The 23,185-nt window shown below is 49.7% G+C and overlaps 1 protein-coding gene across 2 annotated transcripts in view; it reads left to right on the top strand.

The window, feature by feature from the left end:
- Positions 1-3,395: 3,395 nt before the first annotated feature.
- The window catches only part of ift46 (intraflagellar transport 46 homolog (Chlamydomonas)), a 35,949-nt gene continuing 16,159 nt past the window's right edge, over positions 3,396-23,185 (top strand). Inside the window, exons 1-4 of one of the 2 annotated variants that reach the window (XM_072486368.1) lie at positions 3,396-3,465; positions 7,548-7,644; positions 9,899-9,993; positions 13,840-13,964. In XM_072486368.1, coding sequence (XP_072342469.1) covers positions 3,436-3,465; positions 7,548-7,644; positions 9,899-9,993; positions 13,840-13,964 — 347 coding nt within the window. In that variant the 5' untranslated portion in view covers positions 3,396-3,435. Of the gene's footprint in view, positions 3,556-7,547; positions 7,645-9,898; positions 9,994-13,839; positions 13,965-23,185 lie in introns of both variants that reach the window. The other variant, XM_072486367.1, reaches the window with a different exon arrangement.

Genomic DNA, 23,185 nt, shown 5'->3' with positions numbered 1-23,185 from the left:
GGTGCACACATATTCGTGATAATAAAGATTATTATTATCTGTCCTGGTCCACTCACGTCAACGCTATGACCAAGAAAGCACAACAGCGCCTATACTTCCTCAGAAAACTTAAGGAAATTCGGCATGTCCACATTGACTCTTACCAATTTTTAAAGATGCACCATAGAAAGCATCCTATCTGGCTGCATCACAGCCTGGTATGGCAACTGCTCAATCCAAGACTATAAGAAACTACAGTGTCGTGAACACCGCCCAGTCCATCAGCGAAACCACCTCCCATCCATTGACTCTATCTACACCTCCGCTGCCTTGGGAAAGCGGGCAGCATAATCAAAGACCCCTCCCATCCGGGCTATTCTCTCCTCCAACTTCTTCCATCGGGCAGGAGATACAAAAGTCTGAGAACACACACGAACAGACTCAAAAACAACTTCCCCGCTGTTACCAGACTCCTGAATGACCCCCTCATGGACTGAACTGATCTCTCCACACATCTTTACTGTGTAGTACTACACTATGCTTTACTCAATGTCTGTGTATTTACATTGTGTGTTTATTGTATGTCCTATGTTTATATGTATGGAACGATCTGCCTGGATTGTACGCAGAACATTACTGTACCTTGGTACACATGACAATGGATCCAAATCTAAAAAATATGTGCATGTTAGAGAATTGGCCATGCTAAAATTGCCCCTTTAATGTCCAGGGATGTGCAGGTTCGGTTATGAGGTTAGGGCGGGTGAGGAAGGGTCGATATAGACTCAATGGGCCGAATGGCCTTCTTCTGCACTGTAGGAATTCTACAGGGAGAGAATTCCAAAGCTTAGGACCTAGTTAGCTGAAGGCCTTCCAATGGTAAAGAGATTAAAATGGTTGCTCAAGAGGCTGGAATTGGAAGTGTGCTGTGATTTTTGGAGGCAGTTTGACGTAGGACTGGATCAGCCAGAGATAAGTTGAAAGTTTCTCTCCATTGAGTGGGTATATTTCACTGTTGGCCCACAAAGCTTCAGAACTACTTCGTCTCCAAGCTCTTGGTGTTAGCTAATCGCAGAGCTCCATTTAAGCTTCATCTGATCACAGTGAGCAGACCGGAGAAATGTGTGCAGATCTGGTTGAGAAGGTGAAGGCTCGGCTGTGACATCCTTCACTTAAATGAAATGAAAATCGCTTATTGTCACAAGTAGGGTTCAAATGAAGTTACTGTGAAAAGCCCCTCGTCGCCACATTCGCCCGGCGCCTGTTCGGGGAGGCTGGTACGGGAATTGAATCCGCTCTGCTGGCCTTGTTCTACTTTACAAGCCAGCTGTTTAGCCCATTGTGCTAAATACAGTAAGAAGTCTTACAACACCAGGTTAAAGTCCAACAGGTTTGTTTCGAATCACTAGCTTTCGGAGCGCTGCTCCTTCCTCCGGTGAATGAAGAGGTGGGTTCCAGAAACATATATACAGACAAAGTCAAAGATGCCAGACAATACTTTGAATGCGAGCATTTGCAGGTAATTAAGTCTACAAATCTATTTCAGTTAAATAGACTGTTGACATTGCAGTCAGCGCGCATATGAAAAATGGCCACTTGGGTAGATAGCAGAGACCAAACTGAACATATTTACCCACAATTTGGGAACTGTTGACCTCTGGGTCAGTTCTGCAGTCAAAAGACTGAATTGGTTAAGTGTTCTTAACCAAGCTAGAGCAATTCAGTGGCATTGCGACTCAAAATGAGGATCATAGAATTTACAGTGCAGAGGCCATTCAACCCATTGAGTCTGCACCAGCCCTTGGAAAGAGCACCCTACCCAAGCCCACACCTCCACCCCATCCCCACCCCCATTTTTTCCATTCTGTCCGGAAAATAAAAAAGCACAGCCGAAACGGACGGAGGGGGGGACAACGGGGACCAATCCAGAGGGTAACGAAATACACATAAGGTCAGTCAAACGAAGGACAAAATAAACCTCTTGCTGATTTTCTCCTTGGTTCAATTGCTCTGTTTTATTACCTTTGCTCTCGAGTCGCCAGGTATCTTTATGATACCGCCACGAGGTTCAAGTCCGAGTAATGATCAATAACCCAATACACCGATTGGTAAGATTTAAATCAAAGCACATTTATTATACACAGTAATCGCTACTCATGCACAAATTCTACATCTAAGCTACTTCTACAACTAATAGGCCTATACTTAACTTCGGACTGGCCCACCAGGTCAGGGGAACAAATGGCCTTTCGTTCGGGTTCTGAGTCTGCGGGATTCGAAGTTGGTACGGATTGGTAGATAGGAGCTCCTATCTCGTAGCGTGCGTTGAATTAAGACTTACGTCAGTCGACGATCACTGCACCGGTTACGGTCAATGTTGGTTCGTGTTGCTGGGTGACCCGGGCAGGAGGAAGAGAGTGAAGAGGGCTTGGGGCTCAACTCTTAGTCTCCAGGGACTTCCCGCCTTTCGGGGCGGACCCTGTACCTGGTCCCAAGTGATTGGACTTTGTCCCAATCGCTTGGTTCAATTTTCTCCAATACTGGAGCGGTTCCCTGATCGATGGGCGGTCTTGAGATGCTCGTTCACCTCCTTTGTGTTGGCTCCTGCTGGCGCCGAGGAGCCTGGCTTTGCTTTGTGTGTCCAAAATGTTACTTATTGTTCCCGGGGATTGCTCATCAGTATGCAGATGGCTGCTACTTTGTTATGCTGATGGTCGCTGGTATTGATGTTGTCTGGCCTTTGCAGAGGTAAATACACAGCAAACCTGCAGCTGCTGGTTTCTGACTTGTTGGCTGACTTTCCCATCAGCCTTTGCCGTTCACCATTTTAAATCGGGAGTTGGCCAATTTAGGTGGCTACACCTCTCTGTATAATAAAGCAAATTAGTGCGGGCGAGAAAAATGTGATGTGTATATATACAACTGTTTATAAATATGAGAAATGCCAATAAAAAGATTTCTTTAAAAAACTGTACCACCGTGCCGCCCAGGCAACTCCAATTCTATGACAGAGTCATCGGACTCGAAACGTTCGCTCTTTTCTCTCTCTACAGATACTGCCAGACCTGCTGAGATTTTCCAGAATTTGCTCTTACCTCCAATTCTATAGCACCTTTTACCAGGGTTCACAAAGTGTTTTACAGCCCATTAAATGCTTTTGATTTATCACTGTTATAATGTAAGAAACTGGGCTGTGTAAACAACAGTAAAATAAGTAAGATGCAATGTGACTCATGAAACTGAATCGACTAAAAATGGGACGTTTTCAATGTGCAAACAATTGCGGTGGTGCTCAGTTGCAGTTCTCTGAATCTCCGGGCCGTGGCGCATCAGCGGGAGGAGCGGAGTCGGGGAACCGGCCCTCGGGGTCTTCTCCTGGCCTTTCACCCGTCGACGGCAGGGGGTGCCAGCGGCGGGTTCTGCGCATGCGTGCATCTGGCCGGCGGCGTCGTCGTCATGGCGGAGTCGGACTCGGAGGGAGCGAAGGTAACCATAGCAACGCGGCCTGAGGCCCGCCGCCGCCCCACTCCAAAGCGCCGCCGCTCGGGGTTCCGGGGGATGAGGGGAAGCCACCAGGTAACCGGCGGGAGCGCGCCACAGCGCACAGCAAGATCCCACCCTGGGCTCGGAAACTGGAGAGGGAGGAATGTTGGTCAAGACACTGGACCGACCAACCCGCCCGGCCGGAGCGGAGCCGCGAAACTCCGGGGCTCAGAAACAATCTTCCCACTAATTTACTATAATAACAGTGAAGGAGCCAAATAGCAAGTAAACCCCTCAATACAGTGCAGCACTCAGTACTGACCCTCTGACAGTGCAGCACTCCCTCAGTACTGACCCTCTGACAGTGCGGCACTCCCTCAGTACTGACCCTCTGACAGTGCGGCACTCCCTCAGTACTGACCCTCTGACAGTGCGGCACTCCCTCAGTACTGACCCTCTGACAGTGCGGCACTCCCTCAGTACTGACCCTCTGACAGTGCGGCACTCCCTCAGTACTGACCCTCTGACAGTGAGGCTCTCCCTCAGTACTGACCCTCTGACAGTGCGGCGCTCCCTCAGTACTGACCCTCTGACAGTGCGGCACTCCCTCAGTACTGACCCTCTGACAGTGCGGCACTCACTCAGTACTGACCCTCTGACAGTGCGGCACTCCCTCAGTACTGACCCTCTGACAGTGCAACACTCCCTCAGTACTGACCCTCTGACAGTGCGGCACTCCCTCAGTACTGACCCTCTGACAGTGCAGCACTCCCTCAGTACTGACCCTCTGACAGTGCGGCACTCCCTCAGTACTGACCCTCTGACAGTGCGGCACTCACTCAGTACTGACCCTCTGACAGTGCGGCACTCCCTCAGTACTGACCCTCTGACAGTGCGGCACTCACTCAGTACTGACCCTCTGACAGTGCGGCACTCCCTCAGTACTGACCCTCTGACAGTGCGGCACTCCCTCAGTACTGACCTTCTGACAGTGCGGCACTCCCTCAGTACTGACCCTCTGACAGTGCGGCGCTCCCTCAGTACTGACCCTCTGACAGTGCAGCACTCCCTCCGTACTGACCCGCTGACAGTGCAGCACTCCCTCAGTACTGACCCTCTGACAGTGCAGCACTCCCTCAGTACTGACCCTCTGACAGTGCAGCACTCCCTCAGTACTGACCTTCTGACAGTCCAGCACTCCCTCAGTACTGACCCTCTGACAGTGCAGCACTCCCTCAGTACTGTCCCTCTGACAGTGCGGCACTCCCTCAGTACTGACCCTCTGACAGTGCAGCACTCCCTCAGTACTGACCCTCTGACAGTGCAGCACTCCCTCAGTACTGACCCTCTGACAGTGCAGCACTCTCTCAGTACTGACCCTCTGACAGTGCGGCACTCCCTCAGTACTGACCCTCTGACAGTGCGGCACTCCCTCAGTACTGACCCTCTGACAGTGCAGCACTCCCTCAGTACTGCACTAGGAGTGTCAAACTAGATTTTTGGCATGAAATGTGAACCCAAAGTTGCTGACTGATTCGTGAAGCCACGTCTGGCACTTGAAACACATTGAAGCAAGAGTCGGAAAATTGTCGTTATCCGGATAGCTGCAGGAAATAGTCCTGGAATATATAATAGATTTTACAAGGGAAATTACTAAAAGTTTAGGGAAATAAAATTTTGAAAGTGTGTCAGTCTGTCTTCATACGTTACTTACTGTGGTGCTGCTGGAATATGAGCATTTTCCTGGTGACTTGATCAGTATTAGCATTCAATAAACACCAAAATGCATTAACTGTTCATTTATCTCGGTGGTATCTGAATCTCGCCTCCCTGACAGTGACAGCATGTCAGTGTGAACCATTTTCGACTTGGGCTTTGGGACATTTCTGACAAATGTGAAAAGACAGTCTGTAAATCATTTTCTTTTTATAACAGACTGAATGTAAATCCTTTCCAGTGATGTACCATGACTGCTGGGTTTGCTGATACCCAGGCTCTTTGCATGTGAGTGGAGCCTATATGTGGTAAATAGCCTGCTGGATTCATGCTGTGTGTAGTACACAGCCTGCTGGATTCATGCTGTGTGTGGTACACAGCCTGCTGGATTCATGCTGTGTGTAGTACACAGCCTACTGGATTCATGCTGTGTGTGGTACACAGCCTGCTGGATTCATGCTGTGTGTAGTACACAGCCTGCTGGATTCATGCTGTGTGTGGTACACAGCCTGCTGGATTCATGCTGTGTGTGGTAAACAGCCTGCTGGATTCATGCTGTCTGTAGTACACAGCCTGCTGGATTCATGCTGTGTGTAGTACACAGCCTGCTGGATTCATGCTGTGTGTGGTAAACAGCCTGCTGGATTCATGCTGTGTGTGGTAAACAGCCTGCTGGATTCATGCTGTCTGTAGTACACAGCCTGTTGGATTCATGCTGTGTGTGGTAAACAGCCTGCTGGATTCATGCTGTGTGTGGTACACAGCCTGCTGGATTCATGCTGTGTGTGGTACACAGCCTGCTGGATTCATGCTGTGCGTGGTACACAGCCTGCTGGATTCATGCAGGGTGTGGTACACAGTCTGCTGGATTCATGCTGTGTGTGGTACACAGCCTGCTGGATTCATGCTGTGTGTGGTACACAGTCTGCTGGATTCATGCTGTGTGTGGTACACAGCCTGCTGGATTCATGCTGTAAGTGGTACACAGCCTGCTGGATTCATGCTGTATGTGGTAAACAGCCTGCTGGATTTATGCTGTGTGTGGTACACAGCCTGCTGGATTCATGCTGTATGTGGTACACAGCCTGCTGGATTCATGCTGTGTGTGGTAAACAGCCTGCTGGATTCATGCTGTGTGTGGTACACAGCCTGCTGGATTCATGCTGTGCGTGGTACACAGCCTGCTGGATTCATGCAGGGTGTGGTACACAGTCTGCTGGATTCATGCTGTGTGTGGTACACAGCCTGCTGGATTCATGCTGTGTGTGGTACACAGTCTGCTGGATTCATGCTGTGTGTGGTACACAGCCTGCTGGATTCATGCTGTAAGTGGTACACAGCCTGCTGGATTCATGCTGTATGTGGTAAACAGCCTGCTGGATTTATGCTGTGTGTGGTACACAGCCTGCTGGATTCATGCTGTATGTGGTACACAGCCTGCTGGATTCATGCTGTGTGTGGTACACAGCCTGCTGGATTCATGCTGTAAGTGATACACAGCCTGCTGGATTCATGCTGTATGTGGTAAACAGTCTGCTGGATTCATGCTGTATGTGGTACACAGTCTGCTGGATTCATGCTGTGTGTGGTACACAGCCTGCTGGATTCATGCTGTATGTGGTACACAGCCTGCTGGATTCATGCAGTATGTGGTAAACAGACTGCTGGGTTCATGCTGTGTGTGGTACACAGCCTGCTGGATTCATGCTGTATGTGGTGCACAGCCTGCTGGATTCATGCTGTATGTGGTAAACAGCCTGCTGGATTCATGCTGTATGTGGTACACAACTTGCTGGATTCATGCTGTGTGTGGTAAACAGCCTGCTGGATTCATGCTGTATGTGGTACACAACTTGCTGGATTCATGCTGTGTGTGGTAAACAGCCTGCTGGATTCATGCTGTGTGACGTACACAACATGCTGGATACATGCTGTGTGTGGTAAACAGCCTGCTGGATTCATGCTGTATGTGGTAAACAGCCTGCTGGATTCATGCTGTATGTGGTACACAGCCTGCTGGATTCATGCTGCTAACTTTTTATTTCCTATTTCAAGTCTCGAACTCTGATTCAGTTCTGGCCTGAACCTCACCCAAATGGCCATGCTTCACATGTAAACCTAGCCTGAATATTCAACTGTGGGAGTCATCACAATGGAGTCTGATGACATCCTCAGCAGATGTTTCCAGAGTCTTCCCAGCAAGAGATACTGGATGATGATCAGGATTGTTACCCACACCAATATTTTTCACCCCTGTCCTTTAGCCGAGATGTTTATTTAATGAAGTATATCACAAACGACTGATTTGCATCCGTGTTTGAAACCACTTATTTTATTTAACTTAAAATAACCTTTCAATTTCTTTTCAGACAAAGCTTGTTACTAATCAACCATATGATGAAAGTCTGGATGTGAATGATTCTGAAGAGGTAGCTAGCATCTACACTCCATCCCCAAGACAGCCGGGTAAGTGCCAGTTGGAGGAAACGTGGTCCGAGGTAGAGGCAGAAGAGGTTACGTAGTGGGGATTGCAGACTGGGATGTTCCATGAAGGGTACACATGAAATAAAATGCCTTAACATAACATGACAAATGCCTCGGGCTGATGAGGGAAATCATCAGAAACATAGGATGGGATTCTCTCATCCTGCGGCAGAGTGTTCACGCCGTCGTAAACACCGTCGCGTTTTACAACGGAGTGAATGGGCCGCTGCCAGGACTAATTCTGGCCCCTACAGGGGGCCAGCACGGCGCTGGAGCGGTTCGCGCCGCTCCAGCTGTCGATCCCGGCGCGAACAGGGCGCCGCGGGATCTGCGCAATGGCGCCGGCGCCAACGCAGTGGCCTCCTTCAACGTGCCGGCCCCGACGCAACATGGCGAAGGACTGCAGGGGCCGACGCGTAGGAAAGCAGGCCCCCAGCCAGAGAGGCTGGCCCGCCAATCGGGCCCCGACCGCGGGCCAGGCCGCATCGGAGGTCCCCCCTGGGGTCGGCGCCCGACCCTTCCACGCTGAGGTCCCGCCGGCTGACAGCAGGTTAGACCTGCACCGGCGGAACTCAGCGTTTCCATGATTGCCGCTTGGCCCATCCTAGCTAGAGAATCGGTGGGCCGGCTGCGTAGTGCGGCCCGCGACCAGCGCCGTGCCAAATACGGCGGCGCCAATGGCGCCGATTCTCGGCTCTGCGGCATGGCCCGGATGCGGGGATTCTCTGGCCCGGCCCCGGGCTGAGGGAATCCCGCCCATAGTCATAGGTGCAGGTTTTGAATGAAATTCATTGCTGAGGGTGTGGGAAGACTGAGTCGCGTGGGGTAATGTCTATTTAATTGTTATTGTATATTCTCTTTTTGCACTATGTTAATGTTCACTCTATTTTGTTTTATTATTGTTGCTGCTGTTTTATTATGAAAAATTCTGCAAAATCTTAATAAAAATATTTTTTTAAAACAAATTCATTGCTGAGAGTAATTTATTCTGTTTCTGATGGCTGTAGTTTGTTCCCAACAGAACAAACAAAACATCTGTTGGCTAAAACGACTTGCAGTTGTCTCTTGACATCTGCAATGTCACCCCTTGTCTTGCAAAGGTAATGACTCCTGAAGGAGGTACAGTTCCAGGGACATACAGTGCTCTCCACTTTATTACCCAATTAGCTGTTGTTATTTGAGAAAGCTGTTATTCACAGTGGGAGGTAACACAGGAGCCAAATTCCATTCTCACTCAATCTCCTGCACACCTAATTGCTTTGAACAGGAATCACTGGTTAATGATCCAGAGTGAGGATTATTGTGGATATTCTCCAAGGATTCCAAATTCAACTTTGCTTCCCTTACTGTTCCCTAGCGGAATCCTGCGAATGCAGCACATATTGGGCATTGAACCCGACACCTTCCTGATTCATGTTACTCAATGAAGCATTTCAGAAAATAACCGTGTGAGCTGAGCTGGTTTGTGCTTGGCACTCAGCGGTACCAAGATGCTGAGACCTTCAGGTATTTTATACTCGGGTCCTGCTGTTATTCTGGCACGCTGGGCATGTGTCACTACGAGCTCTGCCTCTCTATAAACTTGTATGCAGCATTTAAATTTGTTGTGCCGGTCCTGCAATCATTGCAGTGAAAGGTCTTGAGTTGGAAAGATAGGTAATTCCCAATCAATATAACTCAACCCTTAACAAGATCTGTAGTATTTTGTAACAGTTTTATTTCAACCTACTGCTCCATTCATTAAATGCGTTGATAGGAGCGTGTGTCTGTGCCTCACTGGTGTGTACTGCTGAGGTCTACAAAGAAGTCTGAACTGTTCATGTATCACTGGAATTTGATTCTGTTCAGGTTGTGCTTGACAATAAATTACTGATTTGGTGCAGCAGATGGGTGTGCGCTCAACATTGTGAAATATATCCCATCTTTCTTCAAGTAATCCTGTTTAATATGAATATTGAGACCTGTCCGTGTGGAGTTTGCACATTCTCCCCATGTCTGCGTGGGTCTCACCCCCACAACCCAAAAGATGTGCAGGGTAGATTGGCCACGCTAAATTGCCCCTTAATTGGAAAGAAAAGAATTGGGTACTGTAAATTTATTTTAAAAGAAATGAAAAATCAATATTGAGAACTCTGTCTGCACTGCAGTGGAAGTAAGATGCATTATTTACACATGCACTATTTACTCGAAGCAAAACTCAAAGAATTTTCTGAAGTTTCATTCTGTTTGCTTGTAGCTGATTCGAGGTCAAACCGTTCTCAGACCAGGCTCATGGCGGATAACAGCAGTGATGAATATGAGGAGGAGAACAGTAAAATAACATCCACTGAGGTAATGCATATATTCATCAGAACTACTCATATCGGCTCTACACGCACATCCATCTGCAGTGATGCACCAACACAACACAATGATAATGTATTTTTTTATATAAATTTAAATTGCCCAATTCTTTTTTCCAATTAAGGGACAATTTAGCACGGCCAATCCACCTATCCACATCTTTGGGTTGTGGGGGTGAAACTCCTCAGATATTTATTTAAGGTGTCAGTGAGATGGGTGTGCCTACTTTTCACTGCAGACTTTGTCCATCATTGTGTGGTGTTTGCTGGACACCCCAAGCCGGCTGCATTATTACTTTCCACATTATTTTGCGGAGCACTGCATCAGATAGGATCCAAAAAGCAGATCACGTGACATCCGGCCATCAGTCTTTCAGTCCATTCCGGAGAACATGGTTTTCAGGCATTTGTTCCACTCATCAGATTCCAAACTCTCTACAAACACACTCAAGTCAACTCACTCACCAATCTAGAAGTTACAATCCTAGCCACTGTAGCATATCACAATGCAATTGCCTCCAATTATTAAACTCATTGTACATTCCTTGGATTACTGTTCAAACTCTTTCCACATTAACTGATGAATGGAGGCTCCTACAGTCCTTTTCTGTTCTCACTGGAGCACCATTTATGTAAAAAGTAGTGCTTGAAGAAGCTGTCAGGACCTTCTACCATGCTTTTTAAAAATAAAAATTAAGAGTACCCAATTCATTTTTTCCAATTAAGGGGCAATTTAGCGTGGCCAATCCACCTACCCTGCACATCTTTGGGTTGTGGGGGCGAAACCCACACAGACGCAGGGAGAATGTGCAAACTCCACACAGACAGTGACCCAGAGCCAGGATCGAACCTGGGACTTCGGCACCGTGAGACAACCACTGGCCACTGTGCTGCCCTGGACCTTCTACCATGCTGATCACTGTTAGTAATGCCAGCTCTAGGGAGCGGGGATAATCTATGGGTAATTTTAGGAACACCTCCAGGGAGATTCCTCTCCAAGTCCATAAGACAGTTGAGCAACTTTCAGGAAATTGTGTTTTCCTGTGATGCCTTACTTGGTCCCTTGCCATGCATTTCAGTGGTCTCTTCCCTCACAGACATGATAGGCCACTCAAGGAATTTAGCAGACCCATATTGACAATAATCACCAATACATGAAGTGCCTGACCAGCTGAGGAGTCTTGTAGTTTCTCTGTTCTCTCGTGTGGAAAACAGTTTATTGTAAATTCACCATGCAGTTCAGCCTGGTGTCCTTTAGTCTCAGGCCCAACCATCTTCAGCTGCGTCTTCAATGATCTTCCCTCCATCATAAGGCCAGAAATGGGATATTTGCTGATCATTGCACATTCGCAACTGGTCAGATACTGAAGCAGGCCGAGTACAAATGCAGCAAGACCTGGACAACATTCAGGCTTGGGCTGATAAGTGCTGAATAACGTTTGCACCAAACAAGTATCTGGTAATGACCATCTCCAGTGAGAAATAATCTAATCATCTTCCCCTGACATTCAATGGCATTACCATCGCTGAAATCCCACTATCAACATCTTGAGTTTCACAGTCAGGAGTGTGTTGGAATACTCTCCCCTTGTCTAGATGAGTGCAGCTCCAAAACATTCAAGAAGCTTGACAGCATCCCAGACAAAACAGCCCGTTTGATTGCCACCCCTTCCAGAAACATTCACTACCTCCACAACTGACACACAGTAGCAGCCGTGTCTACCATTTACATGATGCACTGCAGTAACTCACCAAGGTTCTTAGACAATGCTTACCAAATCCGTGACCTCTGCCACATAGAAGAATAAGGGCAGAAGATACCTGGGAACCCCACCACCTGGGGGTTCCCCTGACTTGGAAATATATCGCCCTTCCTTCACGGTTGCTGGGTTAAAATCCTGGAATTCCCTCCCTAATAGCACAGTGGGTGTACCTACACCACATGGTTCAAGAAGGCAGCTCGCTCCCACCTTCTCAAGGACAATTAATAAATGCTGGCCTAGCAAACAATGCCCTTATCCCATGAACAAATAAAAAAAGCTGCTTTAGACCTTAAGTTAAACAATGCTGACCATCAAGATCCCAGATTCATGGCTGTAGTGGTGTTGCCAAAATTGCCCTTGGTGCCCTTTGGGTTCAAGTACAAGGGCAATCAACCAGTGTTACCATTCCTTTTCCCCGTTCAATCACTTCAAGTACTGGAAAATGTTGTGTGTATAAATCAGAAGTGATTAAACAATCAGATCACATGTGGACACTCGCAACCGATAATAAACATTGCCTGTAGTATTAAAGGACTATTGGCTCCACTGCTGAGGAAGTGGCATGGGCTCAGCAGCAGGCAGGTTCCGGCTCAATAAAAGAGGGAGCTCAATAGGCGCAATGGCCTTGTCTCGGTTTGAGTTTCTTGTGTTTTTTCAAAGTGGTCGAAGTTGGCATTGTGCCTCGTTCTTCGTGGATTTATACTCCTGTCAACGGATCACAGGGATCATGCAGATAACAGCAGTAGGAAATGAATTACCCTTTTCAAAACTGAGTCAGAAGGGCCTTGGATTAGATTTATGTTGAGCTGGCTGATTTCAGTTGATGTGGCCCATTTGGGTTCAGTGTTGGCAGTTAGAGGCTGGAGTAATCGGCCACGGTTCCTGCTCATGATCACTATCCACAGATGCATGTGCGTAGACAGGATCAGCCTCAACTGTCACTGATTAGTAAGTTTGCAGATGACACAAAGGTTGGTGGAATTGCGGATAGCGATGAGGACTGTCAGAGGATACAGCAGGATTTAGATTGTCTGGAGACTTGGGCGGAGAGATGGCAGATGGAGTTTAATCCAGACAAATGTGAGGTCATGTATTTTGGAAGGTCTAATGCAGGTAGGGAATAGGCAGTAAATGGTAGAACTCTCGAGTATTGACAGTCCGAGAGATCTAGGAGTACAGGTCCACAGGTCACTGAAAGGGGCAACACAGGTGGAGAAGGTGGTCAAGAAGGCATACGGCATGCTTGCTTTCATTGGCCGAGGCATTGAGTATAAAAATTGGCAAGTCATGTTGCAGCTGTATAGAACCTTAGTTAGGCCACACTTGGAGAATAGTGTTCAATTCTGGTCGCCACACTACCAGAAGGATGTGGAGGCTTTAGAGAGGGTGCAGAAGAGATTTACTAGGATGTTGCCTGGTATGGAGGGCTTTAGCTATGAGGAGAGGTTCTCACTGGAACGACGAAGGTTGAGCGGCGACCTGATAGAGGTCTACAAAATTATGAGGGGCATAGACAGGGTGGATAGTCAGAGACCTTTTCCCAGGGTAGAGGGGTCAATTGCTAGGGGTTTAAGGTGCGAGGGGCAATGTTTAGAGGAGATGTACGAGGCAAGTTTTTTTTTTACACAGAGGGTAGTGGGTGCCTGGAACTCGCTGTCGGAGAAGGTGATGGAAGCAGGGACTTTAGTGACGTTTAAGAGGCACCTTGACAAATACATGAATAGGATGGGAATAGAGGGATACGGACCCAGGAAGTGTAGAAGATTTTAGTTTAGACGGGCAGCATGGTTGGCGCAGGCTTGGAGGCCTGTTCCTGTGCTGCACTTTTCTTTGTTCTTTGTTCTTGGTTCTCAGGACCCAGGATCTCACTCATAAGCGCTCGCCAAGGTACCAGAGTTGGCCAATCCTACAGAATTCCGAGAATGAGTCAGTACCTCTAGAGGAGGGAAAATCAGCCAGAGTTAATTTCAGTCAAGAAGTACAGTAGTAGAAGGCTTAACGATATGGAACAAACACAATCAGCTGAAATTATTTCTTCTTCAAAATGAACAATCTTTGCATTTGTTTAACAGAAAAAGAAAGGGTCAAAGGCCTTGCAGCAGGGGTTTGTGGAGAATGAGGATGAGGAGGATGATGAAGATTCAGATGATACAGAATCTGATGATGATGACGAGGAGCATGGAGCACCACCAGAAGGGTGAGTCAGTGCAAAACGTGAGCAGAAATGAAAGCCAGAGATGGGCAGCACAGTGGCCAATCCGCCTACCCTGCACATCATTGTATTGTGGGGATGAGACCCATGCACAATGGGGAAAATGTACAAACTCCACACAGACAGTGACCCGGGGCAAGGATCGAACCCAGGTTGTTGGTGCTGTGAGGCAGCAGTGCTAACCACTGTGTCACCGTGCTGCCCCGCATTTCCATTTATGATGGGTTCAGGTAAAAAATGCCAATGGCATAAGGCTCAGCATCTGAGAGGGTGGAGAGTGCCTGATACTGCAGGACGTTTCTGTGAGCAGTCAGGAATGAATGAATTGAAGAATTTCATGCTTATCACAGGCAGTTATTTATGTCCATTCACTGTTGCGGACCATTTTTTATTGCATCAATTACAAAGGAGCCATTTGAAAAGTATTAAATGCACCAACTATTTTTTGCCGTTCAGCACTTGCTGATTGTCAATTGTATAATAATTGAATATTTCATTTGTGTTCAAATGATGGGAATTATCTGGAGAATCACCTTTGCTCCGATATGTAGGTGCAGATCCCAAATTCTCCCTCAGAAACTCAGCCCCACAATTTGAAACATCTTGCGGAAATTCCCTCCATGCCATTTCAATCTGCATGGGCTGCTGCTACTGCACCACCTTCACTCCATCGCCCTCGCCAACCATCCCGGCACGCTGCGGTGTTGCGTCCTGCTGCCCAGAGGTAACTGGGGCCCAGAGGAGGGCTTTCTTTTTTAAAAAAAATATATATTTTATTCAAATTTTTCGGCCAAACAAAACAGTACAAAGGTTTTTCCCTTTTTACAGCAACAAAACAATATAAATAACAGCGACCGTTTTTTAACAAATAAGTAAATATATATACTAAATGGCAACTGCCATAATAAAAATAATAACTCTCCCAAATAATAGAATCAAACAATCCAATATACATAACCAAGTACAAATATCTATACATAAACACTCCTGAGGGACCCCCCCCCCCCCCCCCCCCCCCCCCGGTTGCTGCTGCTACCTTCCCATTTCCTTTATCGTTCTGCGAGGTAGTCAATGAACGGTTGCCACCGCCTGGTGAACCCTTGCGCCGAACCTCTTAGTGCAAACTTTATCCGTTCTAGTTTTATAAACCCTACCATGTCGTTTATCCAGGTCTCCACGCCCGGGGGTTTGGCTTCCTTCCACATAAGCAATATCCTTCACCGGGCTACTAGGGACGCAAAAGCCAAAACATCAGCCTCTCTCGCATCCTGCACTCCCGGCTCTTCTGCAACCCCAAATATAGCCAACCCCCAGCTTGGCTCGACCCGGACCCCCACCACCTTTGAAAGCACATTCGCCACCCCCACCCAGAACCCCTGTAGTGCCGGGCATGACCAAAACATGTGGGTGTGGTTTGCCAGGCTTCTCGAGCATCTCCCATACCTATCCTCTACCCTGAAAAATTTATTGAGCCTTGCTCCGGTCATATGCGCCCTGTGCAAAACCTTGAATTGTATCAGGCTAAGCCTGGCGCACGAGGACGAAGAGTTCACCCTACATAGGGCATCTGCCCACAGCCCCTCTTCAATCTCTTCCCCCAGCTCTTCTTCCCATATTCCCTTCAGCTCATCCACCATGATCTCCCCCTCGTCTCTCATTTCCCTGTATATACCTGACACCCTACCATCCCCCACCCATGTCCCTGAGATCACTCTATCCTGAATCTCCTGCGTCGGGAGCTGCGGGAATTCCCTCACCTGTTGCCTCGCAAAAGCCCTCAGTTGCATGTTCCCTTAGGGCAACCCATATTTTTCCGTCAGTGCTCCCAGACTCGCAAACGTCCCGTCTAAGAACAGATCCCTCAATTGCACAATCCCAGCTTTCTGCCATGCTCCAAATCCCCCATCCATTCTCCCCGGGACAAACCTATGATTATTTCTTATCGGGGACCGCACCGAGGCTCCCGTCATTCCCCTATGCTGTCTCCACTGCCCCCAAATTTTCAGTGTTGCCACCACCACTGGACTTGTGGTGTATTTCTTCGGGGAGAACGGCAACGGCGCCGTCGCCAGTGCTTGTAGGCTGGTTCCTTTGCAGGACGCCATCTCCAATCTCTTCCACGCCGCTCCCTCCCCTTCTCCCATCCACTTACACACCATTGAGACATTGGCGGCCCAATAGTACTCACTTAGGTTCGGAAGTGCCAGTCCCCCCCCCTATTCCTGCTATGCTGCAAAAACCCCCTCCTCACTCTCGGGGTCTTCCCAGCCCACACAAAACTCATGACACTTTTCTCGATTTTCTTGAAAAAAGCCTTCGTGGCCATCACCGGGAGGCACTGAAACACAAAAATGAATCTCGGGAGGACCACCATTTTAACCGCCTGCACCCTACCTGCCAATGACAGGAACACCGTGTCCCATCTCTTAAAGTCCTCCTCCATCTGTTCCACCAACCACGTTAAATTAAGCCTGTGTAATGTACCCCAATTCTTGGCTATCTGGATCCCCAAGTACCGGAAGATCCTTGTTACCTTCCTCAACGGTAAATCCTCTATCTCTCTGCTCTGCTCCCCTGGATGCACCACAAACACCTCACTTTTCCCCATGTTCAGTTTGTACCCTGAAAAATCCCCAAACTCCCCAAGTATCCGCATTATCTCTGGCATCCCCTCCGCCGGGTCCGCCACATATAGCAACAAATCATCCGCATACAGAGATACCCGGTGTTCTTCTCCCCCCCCTGAGTACTCCCCTCCACTTCCTGGAACCCCTCAATGCTATGGCCAGGGGTTCAATCGCCAGTGCAAACAATAACGGGGACAGAGGACATCCCTGCCTCGTCCCTCTATGGAGCCGAAAATAGTCAGACCCCCGTCCATTCGTGACCACGCTCGCCATCGGGGCCCTATACAGCAACTGTACCCACCTGATATACCCATATACCCATCCCCAAAACCAAATCTCCTCAGCACCTCCCACAAATAATCCCACTCCACTCTGTCAAATGCTTTCTCGGCATCCATCGCCACCACTATCTGCGCTTCCCCCTCTGGTGGGGGCATCATCATTACCCCTAGCAGCCTCCGTATATTTGTATTCAGCTGTCTCCCCTTCACAAACCCAGTTTGGTCCTCATGAACCACCCCCGGGACACAATCCTCTATCCTCATTGCCATTACCTTGGCCAGAATCTTAGCATCTACATTCAGGAGGGAAATTGGCCTGTAGGACCCGCATTACAGCGGGTCTTTTTCCTTCTTTAGGAGGAGCGATATCGTTGCCTCTGACATAGTCGGGGGCAGCTGCCCCCTTTCCCTCGCCTCATTAAAGGTTCTCATCAGTAGCGGGGCCAGCAAGTCCATATATTTCCTATAGAATTCAACTGGGAATCCGTCTGGTTCCGGGGCCTTCCCCGCCTGCATGCTCCCAATCCCTTTCACTACTTCCTCCGTCTCAATCTGTGCTCCCAATCCCACCCTCTCCTGCTCCTCCACCTTGGGAAATTCCAGCTGATCCAGAAAGCCCATCATTCTCTCCTTCCCATCCGGGGGCTGAGCTTCATATAATCTTTCGTAAAATGCCTTGAACACTCCATTCACTCTCTCCGCTCCCCGCTCCATCTCTCCCTCCTCATCTCTCACCCCCCCATCTCCCTCGCTGCTCCCCTTTTCCTCAGTTGGTGGGCCAGCAACCTGCTCGCCTTCTCCCCGTATTCGTACTGTACACCCTGTGCCTTCCTCCATTGTGCCTCTGCCTTACCCGTAGTCAACAAGTCAAATTCTACATGTAGCCTTTGCCTTTCCCTGTACAGTCCCTCCTCCGGTGCCTCCGCATATTGTCTGTCCACTCTCAGCAGTTCTTTCAACAACCGCTCCCTTTCCCTACCCTCCTGCTTTCCTTTATGTGCCCTAATAGATATCAGCTCCCCTCCAACCACTGCCTTCAGCGCCTCCCAGACCACTCCCACCTGTACCTCCCCATTATCATTGAGTTCCAAGTACCTTTCAATACACCCCCTCACCCTTAAGCACACCCCCTCATCTGCCAATAATCCCATGTCCATTCTCCAGGGTGGACGCTGTTTTTTTTCTTCCCCTATCTCCAGGTCCACCCAATATGGAGCATGATCCGAGATGGCTATAGCCGTGTACTCCGTCCCCGTCACCTTTGGGATCAGTGTCCTTCCCAGAACAAAAAAGTTTATCCGTGAATAAACTTTGTGGACATAGGAGAAAAACGAAAACTCCTTACCCCTAGGTCTACTAAATCTCCAGGGGTCTACTCCTCCCATCTGCTCCATAAAGTCCTTAAGCACCCTAGCTGCAGCCGGCCTCCTTCCAGTCCTGGACCTCGATCTGTCCAGCCCTGGGTCCAGCACCGTATTAAAATCTCCACCCATTATCAACTTCCCCACTTCTAGGTCCGGGATTCGTCCTAACATACGCCTTATAAAGTTGGCATCATCCCAGTTCGGGGCATACACGTTCACTAATACCACCGCCTCCCCTTGCAATTTGCCACTCACCATCACGTATCTGCCCCCACTATCTGCCACTATAGTCTTTGCCTCAAACATTACCCGCTTCCCCACTAGTATGGCCACCCCCGTTTTTTGCGTCTAGCCCCGAATGAAACACCTGCCCCACCCATCCTTTGCGTAGTCTGACCTGGTCTATCAGCTTCAGATGCGTCTCCTGAAGCATAACCACATCTGCCTTAAGTTTCTTTAGGTGTGCGAGTACCCGTGCCCTCTTAATCGGCCCATTCAGCCCTCTCACATTCCACGTGATCAACCGGGTTGGGGGGCTCTTTACCCCCCCCCCCCCCCCCCCCCCCCCCCTTGACGACTAGCCATCTCCTTTTCCAATCCAGCTCCTCACCCGGTTCCCACGTAGCCGTATCTCCCCCAAGCGGCGCCCCGACCACCCCCCCCCCCCCCCATACCAGCTCCCCCTTCTCCCCAGCAGCAGCAACCCAGTTAACCCCCGCCCCCCCCACCCCCCGCTAGATCCCAAACTAGCGTAATTGCACCCCCCATGTTGCTCCCAGAAGTCAGCAAACTCTGGCCGACCTCGGGTTCCCCCCGTGACCTCGGCTCACACTGTGCAAGGCCCCCTCCTTCCTGCTTCCCTGTTCCCGCCGTAATTACCATAGCGTGGGAACAAAGCCCGCGCTTTCCTTTTGGCCCCGCCCCCAATGGCCGGCGCCCTCAGCTCCTCATCCTCCCTCCCCCTCGACATGGGGAAGAGAGAAAAGTTACAGGGTCGCAGGATGAACAACTTGGGAAGTCATCTCTTCCCTCTTTTCCCCCCCTTCATCCCACATATTCACCCCCCACTTTGTCCCAAACGTTCTTTTTATGGCCCGCTCACTCCAGTTTCTCCTCGACAATAAATGTCCACGCCTCATCTGCCGTTTCGAAGTAGTGGTGTTTCCCTTGATGTGTGACCCACAGCCTTGCCAGTTGCAGCATTCCAAATTTAATCTTCCGTTTGTGCAGCAAACCCGATTAAAGCTTGCCCTCCTTCTCGCCACCTCCGCACTCCAATCTTGATATACGCGGATCACCGCGTTCTCCCACCTACTGCTCCGAGTTTTCTTTGCCCATCTGAGGACCATTTCTCTGTCCTTATATCGGAGAAATCTCACCACTATGGCTCCAGCCCTCGGTCTTCGCGCCATAACTTGATAGGCTCCCTCCACCTCCAGCGGACCCGTCGGGGCCTCCGATCCCATTAACGAGTGCAGCATCGTGCTCACATATGCCCCGACGTCCGCCCCTTCTACACCTTCGGGAAGACCAAGAATCCTTAAATTCTTCCTCCTCGCATTATTCTCCAGCACCTCCAGCCTTTCCACACACCTTTTGTGTTGTGCCTCGTGCATCTCCGTTTTCACCACCAGGCCCTGTATGTCGTCCTCATTCTCAGCAGCCTTTGCCTTCACGACCCGAAGCTCCTGTTCCTGGGTCTTTTGCTCCTCCTTTAGCCCCTCAATCTCTTGTAATATCGGGGCCAACAGCTCCTTCTTCATCTCCTTTTTGAGTTCTTCCACGCAACGCCGCAGGAACTCTTGTTGGTCAGGGCCCCATATTAAACTGCCTCCTTCCGACGCCATCTTGCTTTGTGCCTGCCTTCCTGGCCGCTGCTCTAGAGGATCCTCTGCAATCCGGCGACCTTCCTCTCTTTTTTCCATCCGTGTCCAGGGGGATTCCCTTCTGGATTACAGCACAGTGTTTTTTGCCGTTAAAATTGCCGTTGGGGCTCCTATTAAGAGCCCAAAAGTCCGTTCCACCGGGAGCTGCCGAAACGTGCGACTTAGCTGGTCATCGCCACACCCGGCCTGCCTTTAATTTCTTTAGGTGTGCGAGTACCCGTGCCCTTTTAATCGGCCCGTTCAGCCCTCTCACGTTCCACGTGATCAACCGGGTTGGGGGGCTCTTTACCGCCCCCCCCCCCCCCCCCCCCCCCCCCCCCCCTTGTCGACTAGCCATCCCCTTTTTTAACCCAGCTCCTCACCCGATTCCCACGTACCTGTATATCCCACCAACGGTGCCCTCCCCGTCTCGACCACCCCGTCCCATAGCAGCTCCCCCTTCTCCTTAGCAGCAGCAACCCAGTTAATTCCCCCCCCCTCCTCCGCTAGATCCCCCTCTAGCGTAGTTGCACCCCCCATGTTGCTCCCAGAAGTCAGCGAACTCTGGCTGACCTCGGCTTCCCCCTTTGCCCTCGGCCCCTCACTGTGCGAGGCCCCCTCCTTCCTGCGTCCCTGTTCCCGCCACAATTACCATAGCGCGGGAGCAAAGCCCGCGTTTCCCACTCGGCCCCGCCCCTAATGGCGCATTTCCGTTCTCCTTCCCCTTTCCTTCCCACCGGCGCCCACAGTTCCTCATACCCCCCCCCCCAAAGAGGGGAAGAGAGAAAAGTTACAGGGTCGAAGAATTAACAAATTGAAAAATCATCCGCCCCCTTCCCCTTCCTCGCCCCACATAATCACCCCACCACTTTATCCCAGAAACTCTTTCTCTCGCCAGACTATTCCAGCTTCTCGTCCACAATGAATGTCCACGCCTCTTCTGCCATCTCAAAGTAGTGGTGCTTCCCTTGGTGTGTGACCCACAGTCTCGCCGGTTGCAACATTCCAAATTGAACCTTCTTTTTGTGAAGCACCGCCGTAGCCCGATTGAAACTTGCCCTCCTTCTCGCCACCTCCGCACTCCAATCCTGGTATACGCGGATCACCGCGTTCTCCCACCTACAGCACCGAGTTTTCTTCGCCCATCTGAGGACCGTCTCTCTGTCGTTGTAGCAGAGAAACCTCCCCACTATAGCTCGAGGTATTTCTCCAGCCTTTGGTCTGCGCGCCAGAACCCGATAGGCTCCCTCCACCTCCAAAGGGCCCGTCGGGGCCTCCGATCCCATTAGCGAGTGAAGCATCGTGCTTACATATGCCCCGACGTCCGCCCCCTCTGCGCCTTCGGGAAGACCCAGGACTCTTAAATTCTTCCTCCTCGAATTATTCTCCACTGCTTCCAACCTCTCCACACACCTTTTGTGCTGTGCCTCGTGCGTCTCTGTCTTCACCACCAGGCCCTGTATTTCATCTTCGTTTTCAGCAGTCTTTGCCTTCACGACCCGAAGCTCCAGCTCCTGGGTCCTCTGCTCCTCCTTTAGCCCTTCAATCGCCTGTAATATCGGGGCCAATACCTCCTTCTTCAACTCCTTCTTCAGCTCTTCCACGCAGCGCCGCAGGAACTCTTGTTGCTCCGGGCCCCATAACAAACGGCCACCTTCCGACGCCATCTTGCTTCGAGCTTCCCTTCCTTGCCGCTGCTCCAGAGGATCTTCTGCAATCCGGCCGCTATCCTCTCCTTTTTCCATGTGTATCCGGGGGGAATTCCCTTCTAGTTTACCGCACAGTGATTTTGGCCGTTTAAATTGCCATTGGGGCTCCTATCAAGAGCCCAAAAGTCCGTTCCAACGGGAGGTGCCGAAACGTGCGACTCAGCTGGTCATTGCCGCACCCGGAAGTCCAGAGGAGGGCTTTCTATGTGCGAGTTCTCACCTTCAACTCGGGGATTTAGTCCTGTACCATTGTAGGTTAAGATGGTTGATGGACTCCCAGGCTGTGTCAGGTTATACAGGGGGCTATTGAACAAGACCATTTGACCCTATTCTGCGACTGTGTCTGCGCCAGGTTGACCCTGGGGACAAAGCACGTGGTGTCCACTGATAGGCTTGAGGTCTTCCATGACAGGTGGGCTCCACAGAGGCTGAAATGCGTCATCAACCCTGGGAACGACATTTTCAGTTAATTAGGTAAGTTTCCTTTGTTAGATTGCTCCTTTAACAGGTTGTCACCCTGTTAATTAATTTATTTTTGTTTATTCATGTGTTTAAAAGAGTCGGTGCAGATCCAAACTCTCCCTCAGGAACCCCAGCCCCACAACAATTTCAGCTGTTTCTCAGAAATTCCCTCTGCCTTCTCGATCTGCATGGAGGCGTTTCCTGTGCAGGTTGCTGCTGAGAACCCTTCACTTCCTCACCCTCACCAGCTATCTGAACTCACGGTGCCATTCCGTCCTGTTGTCTGGAGCTGGCGGGGAACCTCCAGTGGAAGGATTTGTAAGTGGGAGACGTCTCCTTTAGCATTGCGGATTTGGCACAGAAGTTGTTGCAGTCCCTTGTAATAGAGGATTGAGATGTTTCACAGACTCCCAGGTCAGGTCGCCTATATTCTCTGTGACCTCAAGGAGTCAATGTTCAACGTATAGAGGCCGTGTGAAGTTGCTGTCCCTTTCCACAATTTGAAGGGATGGCTGCTCAATTTTGTTTCCACTTCACCCCAGCGCTCCAGATATTTAGCCTCCTGATACGGAGGGGGACAGGCAGATATGAACACATATATACGAGTTAGGAACAGAAGTAGGCCACTCGGCTTCTCCAACCTGCTCTGCCATGTAATAAGATTGTAACCTCAACTCCACATTCCTGCCAACCCCTGATAACCTTCTCCTCCTTTGCTTATCAAGAATCTATCTAGTGCTGCCTTAAAATTGCTGGGTAGGTGGATTGGCCAAGCTAAATTGCTCCTTAAACAAAAAGGATCTTATTTGTTTCAATCTAGTTGTCTCTCACTCTTCTAAACTCCAGTGACCACAAGCCCAACCTGTCCAGCCTTTACTCATAAGACAATCCTTCCAAT

This window comes from Scyliorhinus torazame, chromosome 21, assembly GCF_047496885.1.
Source record: "Scyliorhinus torazame isolate Kashiwa2021f chromosome 21, sScyTor2.1, whole genome shotgun sequence".
Taxonomy (NCBI): domain Eukaryota; kingdom Metazoa; phylum Chordata; class Chondrichthyes; order Carcharhiniformes; family Scyliorhinidae; genus Scyliorhinus; species Scyliorhinus torazame.
This window is presented reverse-complemented; position numbering and strand designations above follow the sequence as displayed.